The sequence below is a fragment of the Aethalodelphis obliquidens genome, unplaced genomic scaffold (genome assembly GCF_003676395.1).
Source record: "Aethalodelphis obliquidens isolate GAN/ISIS:26980383/991018 unplaced genomic scaffold, ASM367639v1 scaffold75, whole genome shotgun sequence".
NCBI lineage: Eukaryota > Metazoa > Chordata > Mammalia > Artiodactyla > Delphinidae > Aethalodelphis > Aethalodelphis obliquidens.
Genome location: NW_020838019.1, coordinates 3,286,307 through 3,302,531, shown reverse-complemented (window position 1 = coordinate 3,302,531; position 16,225 = coordinate 3,286,307). Strand labels below are relative to the sequence as shown.

General features: G+C 57.3%; 1 protein-coding gene across 1 annotated transcript in view; it reads left to right on the top strand.

The window, feature by feature from the left end:
- Positions 1 to 16,225, top strand: part of ZNF423 (zinc finger protein 423) — a 269,850-nt gene that overhangs the window by 130,292 nt on the left and 123,333 nt on the right. Inside the window, exons 3-4 of the mRNA XM_027092155.1 lie at positions 1,573 to 4,787; positions 11,589 to 11,673. Of these exons, the coding sequence (XP_026947956.1) occupies positions 1,573 to 4,787; positions 11,589 to 11,673 (3,300 nt within the window). The remainder of the gene's footprint in view (positions 1 to 1,572; positions 4,788 to 11,588; positions 11,674 to 16,225) is intronic.

Below are 16,225 nucleotides of genomic sequence, written 5' to 3'. Positions count from 1 at the left end.
TGCATGTATGTTCAAGCTTGTGTGTGCATGTGGGAGTGATTGCAGGGGAATGGATATGTTTGTGTGTGTGTGAGAGTATGTGACTGTGTGTGATTGTGTGTGGGTAAGAGTGTGTGTATGACTGCATGTGTGTGAGGGTGTGTTGGAGTTCACATGTGAGTTGTGGGAGTGGCGTGTGACCTGTGTGTGTGTGAGTGTGTTTATGCGTGCAGGTGTGTGTGCCGGTGCCTGCCCAACCTCGGAATGTGGTCCCCCTGCCTTGCCCTTCTAGAGGGTCTGGGCTGCCTCTGGCCAAGAATTTCTGGGTTCCACCGGTGAGGCTTTTCCGAAGACTAAGCTGGCTTGGCTGGGGGCCGGGGAGGCGGGGGCCGTGGTCTTTTTCCTTGGGGGTTAGAAGAGCAAGGTCAGTGCAGTCGAGTCTGAGCTTTTGTTTGTCTCTCCCCTGCCCGTAGCAGCCTGCGGTCCGTTTCATTCATTATTAAGTCTTAAATCCACCCAACACGAAACTTGAGCCATGGAATTCACTCCCTGCTCAGGCTGGCTCGGTTCAACCCCCGCCGTGTCTTGGGAAACTTCACTGGTTTAATTTGCTGTGTCCGGTTTGCCTTTGTTTTTTCCAGAAATGGCCAACCCCTAGTGCGGGGGTGGCCCCTGTCCCTGGGGAGGGCGGGCCACATAGGGTGTCCGTGCAGGCCCCGTCCGCACATGCCACAGGGGATTTAAGGGCCCACTAGGCTCTGAGATCTGTGGCTATCTGGGTCCTGGCCCCATCTCTGATCACCACACCGTCAGGCCATCACCCAGGGTCCTGACCGAACTTGGGGCAAATCCAGGGGTGGAGGGGGAACAAAGAAAACGACCGCCCTTGGGATGGTTTGGGCTGGGAACCCTGCAGCCCCTTCTCAAGTGCCCCTCGTTTACGCCCGTGTGTGCTCTCGGGGCTGATACCGTGTGCCTGTAACTTCCGCCTCATATGTCTGTGCGCACCTGAAGCAGCAGTTCCAGCTTTATCAGTCCCCCCTTCCCCGCGGAATGTGGTGTGGCCGAATTCATTGAAGTGCATTTTATTTTCTTGCAGAGTTTTGCTTACGTCCCATTGCACCAGTGGGATTTCCCCCACAGACTAGGGGTTGGAGGGGGAGTCAACCCCCGTGTCTTGATCGAGTGATGGGACTTACCTCCTTTGGGCCTATGGGACTGATGGTCTCTGAGGACATTTCAGGTGACTTTTTTCCCAGGCTGCACCCGCCCACCCCTCATCAGGGAGGTGACTGAGACCTCACCTCCTGTTGGGGGGCTGGGGGCTGCATCCAGCGAGGTCCAGGAAGGCGTTGCCCAGGGGAGAGGCACGTCCCCTGCTTATCCTGCCACCCTTCTTCCACCCCCTCTGCAGACTGGAAGGCCCGCATGTCCACTTGTTTCCGGCCCCCCAGACTCCCTCCCCCCACTCCCCCTGCAGCAGTGGGCCAGCTGCACAGCCTCAGCCCGCGAGCTTTCAAGAAGCTGGCTCTGTCCTTGTCTCTCGCGGCCCTGGGAATTGCCTCTAATCTCTCTTCTGCCTTCCCTCTGCAGATGGTGACGACGACCCACAACTCTCCTGGGTGGCCTCGTCTCCCTCCAGCAAGGATGTTGCGTCCCCCACGCAGATGATCGGAGATGGGTGTGACCTGGGCCTGGGTGAGGAGGAAGGGGGCACGGGCCTGCCATACCCTTGCCAGTTCTGCGACAAGTCCTTCATCCGCCTGAGCTACCTGAAGAGGCACGAGCAGATCCACAGCGACAAGCTGCCGTTCAAGTGCACCTACTGCAGCCGCCTCTTCAAGCACAAGAGGAGCCGCGACCGGCACATCAAGCTGCACACGGGCGACAAGAAGTACCACTGCCACGAGTGCGAGGCGGCCTTCTCCCGCAGCGACCACCTGAAGATCCACCTGAAGACCCACAGCTCCAGCAAGCCCTTCAAGTGCACCGTCTGCAAGCGCGGCTTCTCCTCCACCAGCTCGCTGCAGAGCCACATGCAGGCCCACAAGAAGAACAAGGAGCACCTGGCCAAGTCGGAGAAGGAGGCCAAGAAGGACGACTTCATGTGCGACTACTGCGAGGACACCTTCAGCCAGACCGAGGAGCTGGAGAAGCACGTGCTCACCCGCCACCCCCAGCTCTCCGAGAAGGCCGACCTGCAGTGCATCCACTGCCCCGAGGTCTTCGTCGACGAGAACGCGCTGCTCGCCCACATCCACCAAGCCCACGCCAACCAGAAACACAAGTGCCCTATGTGCCCCGAGCAGTTCTCCTCGGTGGAGGGCGTCTACTGCCACCTGGACAGCCACCGGCAGCCCGACTCCAGCAACCACAGCGTCAGCCCTGACCCCGTGCTGGGCAGCGTGGCCTCCATGAGCAGCGCCACTCCAGACTCCAGCGCCTCCGTGGAGCGAGGCTCCACGCCGGACTCCACCTTGAAGCCGCTGCGGGGCCAGAAGAAGATGCGGGATGACGGGCAGGGCTGGTCCAAGGTGGTCTACAGCTGCCCCTATTGCTCCAAGCGGGACTTTAACAGCCTGGCCGTGCTGGAGATCCACCTGAAGACCATCCACGCGGACAAGCCACAGCAGAGCCACACGTGTCAGATCTGCCTAGACTCCATGCCCACCCTCTACAACCTCAACGAGCACGTCCGCAAGCTGCACAAGAACCACGCCTACCCCGTGATGCAGTTCAGTAACATCTCCGCCTTCCACTGCAACTACTGCCCCGAGATGTTCGCCGACATCAACAGCCTGCAGGAGCACATCCGCGTCTCCCACTGCGGCCCCAACTCCAACCCGCCCGACGGCAGTAACGCCTTCTTCTGCAACCAGTGCTCCATGGGATTCCTGACCGAGTCCTCCCTCACCGAGCACATCCAGCAGGCCCACTGCAGCGTCGGCAGCGCCAAGCTGGAGTCCCCGGTCGTGCAGCCTGCGCAGTCCTTCATGGAGGTCTATTCCTGCCCCTACTGCACCAACTCGCCCATCTTCGGCTCCATCCTGAAGCTCACCAAGCACATCAAGGAGAACCACAAGAACATCCCGCTGGCCCACAGCAAGAAGTCCAAGGCGGAGCAGAGCCCGGTCTCATCTGACGTGGAGGTGTCGTCCCCGAAGCGGCAGCGGCTCTCGGTGAGCGCCAACTCCATCTCCAACGGCGAGTATCCCTGTAATCAGTGCGACCTCAAGTTCTCCAACTTCGAGAGCTTCCAGACCCACCTGAAGCTGCACCTGGAGCTGCTGCTGCGTAAGCAGGCGTGCCCCCAGTGCAAAGAGGACTTCGACTCCCAGGAGTCCCTCCTGCAGCACCTGACGGTGCACTACATGACCACGTCGACCCACTACGTGTGTGAGAGCTGCGACAAGCAGTTCTCCTCGGTGGACGACCTGCAGAAGCACCTGCTGGACATGCACACCTTCGTGCTCTACCACTGCACCCTGTGTCAGGAGGTCTTTGACTCCAAGGTGTCCATCCAGGTGCACCTGGCGGTGAAGCACAGCAACGAGAAGAAGATGTACCGCTGCACGGCCTGCAACTGGGACTTCCGCAAGGAGGCCGACCTGCAGGTGCACGTCAAACACAGCCACCTGGGCAACCCGGCCAAGGCACACAAGTGCATCTTCTGCGGGGAGACCTTCAGCACCGAGGTGGAGCTGCAGTGCCACATCACTACGCACAGCAAGAAGTACAACTGCAAGTTCTGCAGCAAGGCCTTCCACGCCATCATCCTGCTGGAGAAGCACCTGCGGGAGAAGCACTGCGTGTTTGACGCGGCCACCGAGAACGGCACGGCCAACGGGGTGCCCCCGGCTACCGCCAAGAAGGCCGAGCCGGCCGACCTGCAGGGCATGCTGCTGAAGAACCCCGAGGCGCCCAACAGCCACGAGGCGAGCGAGGATGACGTGGACGCGTCAGAACCCATGTACGGCTGCGATATCTGCGGGGCGGCCTACACCATGGAGGTGCTGCTGCAGAACCACAGGCTGCGGGACCACAACATCCGGCCGGGCGAGGACGACGGCTCCCGGAAGAAGGCTGAGTTCATCAAGGGCAGCCACAAGTGCAACGTGTGCTCACGGACTTTCTTCTCGGAGAATGGCCTCCGGGAGCACCTGCAGACGCACCGGGGCCCTGCCAAGCACTACATGTGCCCCATCTGTGGCGAGCGCTTCCCCTCGCTGCTGACGCTCACTGAGCACAAGGTGACCCACAGCAAGAGCCTGGACACGGGCACCTGCCGCATCTGCAAGATGCCCCTGCAGAGCGAGGAGGAGTTCATCGAGCACTGCCAGATGCACCCCGACCTGCGCAACTCCCTCACAGGCTTCCGCTGTGTGGTCTGCATGCAGACGGTCACCTCCACGCTCGAGCTCAAGATCCATGGCACCTTCCACATGCAGAAGCTGGCGGGCAGCTCGGCTGCGTCCTCCCCCAACGGCCAGGGGCTGCAGAAGCTGTACAAGTGCGCCCTGTGCCTCAAAGAGTTTCGCAGCAAGCAGGACCTGGTGAAGCTCGACGTCAACGGGCTCCCCTATGGCCTCTGCGCCGGCTGCATGGCCCGCAGCTCCAACGGACAGGTGGGTGGCCTGGCCCCGCCCGAGCCTGCCGACCGGCCCTGCGCCGGCCTCCGCTGCCCCGAGTGCAGCGTCAAGTTCGAGAGTGCCGAGGACCTGGAGAGCCACATGCAGGTGGACCACCGTGACCTCACTCCAGAGACCAGTGGGCCCCGGAAAGGCGCCCAGACGTCGCCAGTGCCCCGGGTAAGTGCAGCCTACCCGAGCCTGGACCTTGCTCCTTGGGGCTCCGCTCATGCCCAGAGGAGCCCCCGTGCTGAGCTCTGTGTTGCCCGGTGGCGTTCTCTCTAGTAGCCCAGAGAAGCAGCGCCGTTGTGCAGCGGTTAAGCACGTCTGATTGCAGTAGACTGAGTTCAAACCCCAGTGTCGCCATTTCCCTTCCTGTGTGACATGGCATTGATCTTCCTGGGCCTCATTTGTCAAGGGCTCGTCTGTAAAATGGGAATAATAATTGTCTCGACTTCATAGAATTGTTATGAGGGGCCCGTGGCATAGTGTAGATCAAAGGCTGATGCAGTGAGCGCTTCCTCAGGGTTGGTCGTCTTGGTCATTGATTGCGGGGTGGACTTATGCACACACTTATTGGGTCTTCTTGGGCAAGTGACTCTGTTCTCTAGGCTTTAGATTTAGGGATCCTTTGACAATTTATGGAGATAATATACACATAAAGGGCCTGGAACCTGGCACTTAGGGCCCGGTCACGCTAGCAGTTACCACCAGCTGATACTATTACCATCAACGGCATCACTATAGCCAGTGCAGTTGCTGGTACATGGAAGGCCCTAGGAATGTTTCCAGTTACTGTTATCGTTAATGACTGACTGATGATTGATCAAAATTGTCCTGTGCACCCTTTATTTTGGGGGTGCCTGACAGCTAAGGAGAGTCAGAAACGGTCCCTGCCTTGGGGGCTATGAGGTCAGGGGGAGCCGCAGGCCCATAACCAGTGGGTTTCGATGAGGCAGGGGAAGTCTGAGCTACTGGTGGGTCCACATGGGCCCTGGGAATGGTGACCAAGGGGCACCGGCCAGTGGGCCTGGAGGCTGCATGACCCTCAGGTGTCAGAACGGGCCCGGGGGTTCCCATCAAGTCTGTGTTGTCTGTTTCCAGACCGAGGAGATGCCAAGCAGATCTCGGGGGTATCTTTCCCTGGAGAGCCACTGCTGGTACCACTGGCAGGGGGGCAGGATTTGGGGAAGGGCCACCTGCCACAGGTTCCTGCTGGAAGACAGGGATGTCTGCTGAGGGTGTTTCACTGTGGGATCAGAACTGGGGCCCGGAACTCCGGGATTCTGAAGGGGAGAGAGAGTGAGAGAGAAGGATGGCGGGAGAGGCTGAAGGGAGAATCTGCAGTGGGGGCCCCTAAGGGGTCTCCTGGCCAGCTCCCCACAGAGGCCAGCGAGCCAGAGGCCCTGACCAAGATCACCCAGCTGCAGAGGGAAACGTCTGAATGAGGATAGAGCTGTGTGTCCAGCTGGGTCCTGAGGCCTCTCCTCAAAGCCCCGTCTGTAGCAGAGAGCTCCTTTTAGAGGTGATTCATTGGTTGATTAAATTTGTCCTGAGCGCCCATTATTTCTGGTGTGTCTGGCAGCCAAGGAGAGTCAGAAATGGACCACTTTCTTAAGGCCTTATGACTGAGCAAAGCCTTCTAGGTAAGGGTCCAGCGGTCACCCTTCAGAGGTCCTGAGCACAGTGCGGTCACGGCTGCCCAGCTCTGTCCCCCTGAGCCTCAGCTTTCTGCCAGCCAGTGTGGGTGGATTGGGGAGGATTTGGGCCCTGGAGTCAGATGGCCTGCGTTAAAATCTCCCCCTTCCAGTACCCACTTATGATTTGACCTCTCTGGGCTTCGGTCCTCACCTGTAAAGCCAGAGGGTAATAGCAGTACCGCTAGTAACAGCAATTGCAATAGCGTCTACTTCCAAAGCTGGCATCACCTGGGAGGGACCGGGCGGTCGTTCTGCTTTTCTAACCAGCCTCTGCTCTGGTTGGCCGGCGCGTGTTCCTGCTCAGTTGTCAAATACTGTGACTGTTTCCCTGCTGACCTCAGTGTTTTGCCCTGAGGATTAAATGAGTAAAGACGTGCTGGGCATGTAGCAACCATCACTTGTTGTTTTCCCGTTTATAATCACACCTCACATTTATTGAGGAATAAGGATGTACCAGGCACACCCAGGCACTTCCTATCTATTTAATCCTTACAACACTCACTTTACAGATGAGGAAAAGGAGGCAAGGAGCAATTAGGTAGTTTGCTGTGAGCCCCGCAGTTTAAAGAAGCAGAGAAGGGATTGGAGCCCAGGGAGTGTGTGGTGCCCCAGCCCGAGCTCTTGACCAGCCCTTCAGCCAGCACCTCTGGAGCCCATCCTAGTTGCAAGGGTGGGGTCCAGGGCGGTCAGCCCGGTGCTCATGCGGTGGGACAGTGTGGCACGGCCGGGCCCCTGCATACCCTTCTCCCGGGTGCGCTCCAGCCCCATCCCTGCCCACACTGGGGCTCCTGCCGGCCATGGGGCTGCTTCTAGCGTCCCCAGAGCCTTTGGCTATTGAAGGCGGGATCCTGTATCAAGTACTACTTCGTAAAACCCCTACTGTGTGGGCACCCACTCTTATATTGTTTCCATGGCAACACCCTGGACCTTTGCCATGACCTTGGCTTTGGTACAGAGGGGGCCCAGACTCAGAAAGGTGGAGCCACGTACCCGAGGATGCACAGCTGTGCGTGGGAGTGCAGAACTACGAACCCAAGGGGGCTTGTTTTCTGGGAGCCTGGAAGGCCTTCCTCTCCCTGTTCCTGGTCTTGTGAGAGAGAAGGGAGCTGGAACTCACATCTAGAGGCCTGGGCAGATGGGCCATTTGCAGAAAGGAGCTAGACAAAGCCCGGGTACCTCCCCAGCGGAGGCACAGCCTCTGGGGCGTCGCCCCCTGCCTGGGCACGCCTGGGGGCAGGGGCCCAGCTGTCTGTTCGCCCACCCCTCCCTCCCCCAGGGCTCACGCATACAAGAGCAGACTCTGGGGGCTGCACAGGGGCTTGGGGGCTGGCAGGCTGGGACCCTCGGGAGTGTATCCATAGCAACCAGCTCTCTGAGGACTGGGTTCCCATGGGGCCGAGGCTGCTGTCGGCTGGAGCGAAGCGGTGAGGTTTCCGCCTCCCCCTCTGTTTACGGGTAATAACAACATCACCCCAATTCCAGCCCCTTGTGGGCAGACCCCGGCCCTCATCGACTCACCAAATTGCCACGGTGCCCCGTCCGGCATAGGATGGGGAGGTAGACCGGGTGCTTTCACACTCCATCTTCCTGCAGGGTAAACAGACAGCCAGGTTCACGGGCTTGTTCAGGTGACAGCTTTCCATCACCCAGAGCAGGGCTGTGTGGGGTGGTCTTGGCGTGGAGCCAAGAACGGCAGCTCAGACAGTGGCTCTGGTGGGCGCCTGCCTGGGGTCCAGTCCCAGCTCTCCTGATCACCGGCGCTATGCTTTGACCAATGATTTAGCCTCTTGACACTCCACTTTCTCCATCCCTAAAGTGGAGCTTGCAGAGTCATTGAGAAGAGACAGTGCCTGCACATAGAAGGCTCATAGTAGGTGCTCAGTAAATGTGAGTTGCGATCATGATACGGGAATTTGGCGGCAGTGGCTGTCTTTCCCCTCTTCTTCCCTTTCCCTCTCCACATCCTCAAGCATGTTCTCTTCCTGCCCCGGGACCCTCTGGGGTTGCTCGGGCCACGCTGGGGAAGGCAGCCCTGGCTTAGGTGCCAGGGTTCAGCTTTGGCTCTCCTGGGCTGGGCCCCGGGGGAGGCGCTTATGCAGAGGAGGTGCTTTGAATGCCAAGTTCTATTTTTCTGTAATTACGTCTCCTAGCGGGGGCTGAACCTGCAGAGGAGGATGGGGTCTTTGGGGGATAGCAAGAGGGAGACGGACCCAGAGGAGGTGCTGAGGGGAGGATGGGGGGGCAGCAGGAGGTAGACAGAGTGAGAGTCCTCGCCTGCTCTCCCCGTGCTGCGTTCCACAGCCTGGCCTGGGCGCCTGCTCCTCCGGACCCTGGGCATCCCTGGTCTCACATGCAAGGCCCAAAGGGCCATCTTTGGGTGGGGGCATATGGGTATACATGTGCCTTAGTGAGTGCTGTGCTGGTGAACCTGTGTGTGTGCAGGTGTGTGTACGCCTGACTGTGAATGTGCGTGTGTATACCGATGAGTCTACACGTGTGTCCACAAGGGTCAGTGCACACCCTTGTGCCATAAGTCGCTTGTGCATCCGTGGGTGCATTGGGGAGTGATGGGTGTGATGGCTGTCAGGGTTCCAGGGAGAGAACTGAAAGCGTGTGTGTTACTGGGGATGCTCCTTGAACTTGTGGTCCATGAGGATGTCTCCACTTCTCTGGGGGTGTTGCACTTACGTGTCTGTGTTACAGGGAGCAAGTGGGTTGCTGTGTGTAGGGGTTGTGGGTGTGTGTGAGGGTCTTGCGTGTTGGTGGTGAGTTGGGGCGAGGTATGTAGGATGTTTGCAAGTCTGTGTGTATATCCTCACATGCGTGTCCGTGCCTGCGCATACGCGCTCTGTGTGTGCGTGTGAACGCCCAGGCCCTTTGGTCAGCAGCTCCTGTGACCACTCCCCTGGGATTCCCCGGGAGCCTGTTGCCCCATGAGGCAGGGCCCGGTCCTCTTCCTGCCACTGAGTGGGGACATTTGGGGGTACCCTGTCATCCTGCCCAGGCAGGCTCCTGTGCTTTCAAGCACAGTGAACTTGCTTCATTCATCTGCCCCGTGGAGGAATAGCACTTTGATCGTGAACTGCCCCCCGCACCGGTCTGGACAGCCGAGACTTCCAGCCAAGGAGGTGGGGGGCACAGTCTCCCTTGTCCAGCAGGCTCCTCTGGGCTTCCTCCGCGTGGAGCTTCCTGGGACGTGCTCCATTCTTGCCTTTACTTACTTCACTCATTCAGTCATCCATTTAAGCATCGAGGACTCTTATACTTGCCAGGCAGAGTGGGTGAGGGACACATGTGAGAGGGAATGAATGATTTTGATGGTGGAGAAACCCAGGGTCCTTCCTCTCCATGAGCACAGACGAGGAGTTGAGCCGAGGTGGGTGCTTTGGGACTGTGCCCTTCAGAAGACTTCAGTCCCTGCTGTCTCTTCTAGCCTGAAATCTCCTCTGCCTGTTGTGAGGCTCCCCTGTTCTGTCCCCACCAGACTCACCCATTACTCCCGGGTGTTTCCGTGCCGAATGCCTGCTTCCGGGCCCAGCGCTGTGGCTGCTCTGAGGACATACTGAACGCCCAGGTCTCCCGAAGCACTGGGAGCAAGGCCCTCTGGTCTTATCAGCACGGGTCCTGGAGCCCCAGCGGGGACCCTGCCTGGAGCCCGGAGCTCCCAGCACCAGCTGGTCCAGTTGTTTCTCCATTCCTTTATTCAACAGTCTCTCAGCAGCAGTAGGAATCATGATGAACGTTCAGTGCTTATTAGGCACTCGCTCTGCACTGGGCCCTGTGTTGGGTGGTGGGGATCCAGGATCCCTAGTCACCGGGGGATGACTTCTCTTTGTCCCTTCTGCCCTCATAGAGGGCGTGGCACATGTTATTTCACAGCTTTGCTCATTTGTTCCACAAATGCTTCCTAAGCACGCAGTCCTTTCTGGGACCCCACAGGTGGACAGAACGCGTCCTGGCCCTCTGGGTGCTCACACTGCAGTGCGAGCAAACAAATCAGTTGGCCACGACAAAATCGTATGCGGAGCAACTAGGTGCTTTCAGCATAAGCTCAGGGGCCTGGGCAGATCCTAAACTCACTCTGGGGTGGGAAGAAAAGGCTTCTCAGAAGAGGTGCGATTTGAACAGAGTCCTCAAGGATGGTGAGGGTATTCCAGGTGGAGGAAACGGCATAGGCCCGGAGGTGAGGCCAGGCCCTTCAGAAGAACTGCAGCTTCGGGTGGGGCTGAGGTGGGGCTGCGACAGCTGAGCCCTCTGGTGGTTCGTCCTGGCTGCGTCGTTGAGGGTTGGGTCTCAGTGCTCAGCCAGGAAATCCAGAGTCTTGCCCTCTTTTCCAGAGGCCGAGGGAGGCCCCATCATCCCAGGACCCAAAGTAGTCTTCAGAAAACTTGGGTACTTTGGATTCCCATACCACCCCTCCCTCTTCCTAAAAACGCACAGCCACAGCCCTTCCCCCACTCAGGCAACACACCTCTGTCCACGGTGGGCTGGTTTCACACTGAAGCTCCACTCTTTGGAACCAGTCTTCGAGAAGCTTTGACACTTTTCATGTTCTCCATTTCTCTGCCCCCCTCCCCACAAAAGCAGTTGGTAATAGCTCCCCGAGTGTGGAAGCCAGCTGTAGGATCACCCGGGGCCTTGTGTGTCTAGGGCAGATGAGGAATTCTTCATTCACCCCTGAGTGTCAGAGCTGATGGAAGCAGTCTCCCCTGCTTGGCCACTCGGTTCTTAGGGTAGGTAAATAGATGAGAGAGGAGTTGGATGGGTGCAAAGAGAGATGAATGGATGGGTGGATGGGTGGATGGGTGGGTGGCTAGATGAATGAATGGGTGTGTGTGTGTGTGTTTAGACGGATGGGTGGGTAGACAGGGGGTAGGTAGACAGTGATGGGTAGACAGATGGATGAACAGACGGATGGATGAGTGGATGCAGCAGGCATAGATGGGTGGAAGATGGGTAGACGGATTTGAGCATACCCCAAGCAGAACAGCCTGCCTCAGCTTCCTTTCTGTGGTTCTGCTGTGTGCCCTCACCTTGGGATGGGGCAGTTTCCCCGGGTCGAGCAGAGGAGCAGCTCCCTTGCAGTGGAGCCTGTCCCCACGTCCCCAGGCTGAATCTGAGCTGGATGCAGAGGCAGGTGGGAAGAGAATGGCCTGGAGAGAACTGGGAGTGGATCAGAGCCATTCTGGGAAGTCTTGAGCCACGGCCTCCAGGAACTTTTGCTTTCTGCTCTGTTCTGCACCCTGGCTGTCTAATTCCTTTCCTTTTGGTTTCCAAACAGAAGAAGACGTACCAGTGCATCAAGTGTCAGATGACCTTCGAGAACGAGAGAGAGATCCAAATCCACGTTGCCAACCACATGATTGGTAAGCACGCGTCTCCTCCTACCTGTGCTGCGGCCGCTCCTCGGGGTTGAAATGTTTGGTTCCAATCATCATTTCACTGGCTTGTAGCTCAAAGGATAGAGTCACTGCTGCTGTTTCTGCGACGTTTCAAATGGGACTAAAAACGTCAGAACTGGAGCACTTTCTCCACCCGAACCTTCTTTTCGCGCGGCTCCACTCCCATTGCAGTCCAACTTTTGACAGTCTCTTCCATTTCCCAGCATAAATTTCCCTCCATTTCTGGAATGAAGTGCTTTCCAGTTGTCAAGCACTCAGGGGCAATTACGCTTCAATTTCGTATGTCATGGCATCAAATAGATTTAACTGCTCACGTTTCCCCACGAAACGTGGGGAATTCCTCAGGCACATTGTCAAAACAGAATGCTTACAGAGTTATTCCGCTGCTTTTCCCATTCCTCTTCAAGCGGTCTTGGACTTTGGGAAATTCAGCCTTTAAAGAAGGGAGCTTTCCAAGTCCCATCGTGTTCCCACTTGGCCCGAGGGATGGAGGGAAGCCTTGAGGTCTTACTTGCCTTCTGTGGGTGGCTGTGGTCTCCCTGGCGGCTAGGGAGGCCCTTGCTATAAGAGAGGGCACAGCGGATTTCTGGTGGCATGGGGCTAGCCCAGGGGGTGGGTTTGGCAGTGAGGGCCTTGAGAACTTCTGGAATCTTGGTGCCCTGGGTCTTTGGCGGAAGCGTGATCACCTTCTCCAAGACTCCCGCAGTCTGAGTGATGAAAGATCAGGCCTGGGTTGAGCATCCCGACCCTGACTTTCTCTCCATTTTTCTGCCTCTCATACGTTCTCATTAGAGTCTTAACAACAGCCGTGCCAACAGACTGCTGCTTTACAAAACCCTTGATCGTGTACATTAAAAAAAGGTCCACCTCAGTGGATCCTCACGAACTGAGCACACTTGGGTAACCAACACCCAGGTGAAGAAGCAGACCATTCCTGCATCCCAGAACCCCCCCTCGGCCCCCTCCAGCCCTTTCCCCCACCAACAGAAGGGCCTCAGCATCGTGATGCTGACACCATAGGTTACTTGTGGTTGTTTCGCGTTTTATGTAAATGAGATCGCAACGTCTCTGCTCACTTGTGTCTGGTGCCTGTTGCTTGTTCATATTAGCGCCTGTGGTTGGACATTGCCCCTTCTCACGGGTGTATGATATTCCATTGTGTGAACACATCACCATTTATCTGTTCTTGATACACATACTGATGGGCATCTGGTAGTTTCCTTTGTGGAATTGTTTCAAATACTGTGCTGCTGTGACCATTCTTGTATGGGTCGTTGGTGGACACTCACATGCGGTTTTAATGGGAATATCTCTCCGACTGAAATTGGTGGGTCATAGGATATGAGTAGGCTCCCCTTCAGTAGATACAGATGAATACACTTCCAAAGTGGTCGGTTGTATGAAGTCTCCCTCCCACCTCAGCCTGTGAGAGTTGTTCCGCATCTGTGCCGTCATCCACACTGTACCTAATAAGGCCGTTCTTCAGTGGAGCTGTGCTCAGGGTGGCTGCGGTCCCCTGGTCCCCGCCAGCTGCTGCTCAGTGAGTTTGGGTACCTAGCGTCCCAGTGACTCGGGGCAGGTCCCCTGAAGGCGCTGAGCACAACTGGGTGCCTGGTGGGGCTCCCTCAATGACGAGGGGACATGAGAAGCACGGGAGGGGCAGGGGACCCTGGGAATTCAGCCCGACAGGAAGGCTGGTGACTTTTTAGTTCCTTCTGTGTGAGAGGCCCCTGCTGAAGTAGAAGAAGGAAACTACTCTGTCCGTCACTGGCTGCTGAGCGTGCTTTCACGTCAGTGTCAGGGAGGTGAAGACGAAGATATCTAAAAACGTTTGCTTTTGCAGCAGGTGTTAATGTGCGCTCTTGTTTGTAAGTACGAGAGGCTGACTAATTGGACCACGGTGAGTCAAAGGTGTTTCTCCCCACCTCCTTTCTCCCTTCCACCTTTCCTTTTGCGCAGCACCTGGAAGCTGGGTGTCCACAGGTGGAAGGCGAGGGCTCGCTCTTAACTAGAGTGGTGGAAGATGCGAAAGGAGGGTTTGATTGGCACTTGGGTCTCTGTGTGAGCAGAGGGCGGGGTCCTGCAAGAAGTCCCGGCTGGTGGCTGGAAAGGGCCCCTCACCAGGCTCGCTCGGCAGTGCCGTGAGCTGGCCTGTTCTCAGGATGCGCGGGGTGTGGGGACCTGGAGAGCAGGCAGCAAGGAGCTGTTGGTCTCAGAGCCTGAGTGTCCAGGCAAGATGTTTGTGCAGCTGCACGAAGTCTCACATGCAGGCCCTTGGCTCATGTCCATGAGGCGTGGACCAGGGACCTGCTGGAGCTGCACCTCTGCTGGCAGGGCTGTATCTCCCCTCTCTCTGCCCTGCCCCCCTCACCTGCCCTTCCTTCCCTGAGCTCATCACCTCCATCAATCAAAGAACGTTGAGCATGTGCTGCATGTAGAGACCTGGGGTGGTCCCTGTGGGTGATAGAGGGTGAAGGGGACATGGCCCCTGCCCTCAGAGACCTCACAGCATCCCGCAGAGGACACCACAGCACCACTCTGTGCAGTGGAGGGAGGTCACACTGGGTGAGGATGCTAACAGCTGCCGTGGACTGAGCCCCACCACAGGCCGGGTACTTACGTAGCTTCTAGTCCTCCACCTCACAGAGGAGGTTTAATGACTTACCCAAGTTCTTCCAGCCAGGAAATAGCAGAGCCAGGGTCTGAATAAAAACCAGGCTCCCTCCACTGTGTGTGGCTCCCCTGCCAGGGCCTGTGGTGGGAGAGACCCAGCCCTACCCTCAGGGGCTTCCTGTCCATGGGGGAGGCTGGTGGGCCTCCAGTAAGCACAGTGTAGTGAGGTGGATGCTTCCGGAACAGGGACTGCTGGATCCAAATAAGTCCATCAGGAAGGCCTGGGTATTGAAAGGTAAGGAGGCGTTTTCTCTGTGGTTTAGGGCCATCCCTGGCAAAGGGAGCAGCTTAGCAATGAAGGACAGTTGCTAGAGAACAGGGCCCTCGGAGAGCTGATTGTAAGGAAGAAGCAGGTCCTTGAAGGATGTGCTGTGGTTCGGCTGAGAAGGTGGGAAGCAGCATCTGTGGGAGGACTGTAGGTGAGCAAAGCTCAGAGGCAGGGGCAGAGGAGGTGGCTGGGGAGTGGACGAGCCCGACTTGACTAGGGTGGAGGCATCGCACGTTGTAATGTCATGGGCAGTGAGGGTGGGGAGGTGGCTTGGGGCTGGACCATGGAGGGCCTTGAAGCCCAGGTTAAGGGATTCAGGTTTGGACTTGACCCTGTAGGCTGGGGTCCAAATCTGGGGGCCCCTTGGTGGGTGTTTTATTTGGTTTCCCTTGAGAACCAGGAGAGGTGGCAGCCATGGCCCATATTCCCACAGAGCACAGTTGATGGGAGCTGGGCAGCAGCTGGAACCACAGGCCCCACCAGTCCCTGTTGTGAGTTGGGGGGATGCTTTGCTCATTTGTGCCCCCTGCCTGGCCCCTGCGGGCACCTGAGTGTACAACCTTGGGCTTACACGCTAGGGAGCCATTGAAGGTTTTGGAGCAGAGTATGACCTGGTTGTAGCTGGGTGCTTTGGGGAGATTAATCTGGGTGCAGTGTTGAGGGAGAAGAAAATGGGATGAGAGGGCACGGTATGGACAACTAAGTGGGAAGGTATCAGAACAAGGTTTAATAGAAATCCTTGAAAAAGTAAGCCAACGAACAGAAAACAATAGTTAAATTCAACAGAAGAAAAGTAATGGATCCGATGAAGATGATTATTGAATTTAAGATGTCTAGAGACTGGAACTTAATGGAACGATTCTAGGACAGATAATACTTGGGAGAAGTTAATATCTGATGGAATGTTTGCTTTGTTTATTGTCTGTATGCCTTTAAAAAATAAACTCATTATGCAAAAAAAAGAAGCAAAAAAACCCAGAGACCTGCCCCGTCTGGTCCAGAGGTGAGGGAATGAGGCAGGGAGGGAAGGGAGGAGGGAGGTGATGGAACTTATATTTGGCCTGTGCTGTGTGCCTGTTGGCCCTGGTGGCTTGGGGAAGGTGGCGGGAGTGACTGTGGGAGGTGTGAATGGAAGAGAAGCAGGTGCGCGAGCTCTGGCTGGGGGCTGGCGCTGCAGCCCCGGTAGACACTGTCCAGTGTCCCTGTGGACAGCTTCCCCTGCTAAATGGCCCGAGCCCAGAGTGGCTGCCTGGAGCTGGCGGGGGTGAAAGCCCCCCTTAGTGGCACCGAGGGTACTCGGCACATAGACGTGACGCCGTTCAGCTTGGTGGCGTTCTCATGAACTTGGGGCACCGGGGGTCTGAGGCAGGCCTCCCCAGGGACCTGGACTGTGGGAGCCCACCCCCGGGGGATGCTAAACTGACCTTTTTATAGCGGGTGGGGGGGTGCCTCATCGTGGCTTTGCAGCCTCCAGACCCCGGGAGTTACGATGACTCAGGGACATGTCTCCTTGGAAACATTTTCCCAGCACCCCTCTCCTGGCTGCCGCTGGTGAGGGCGTGATTTGGAGCTGAT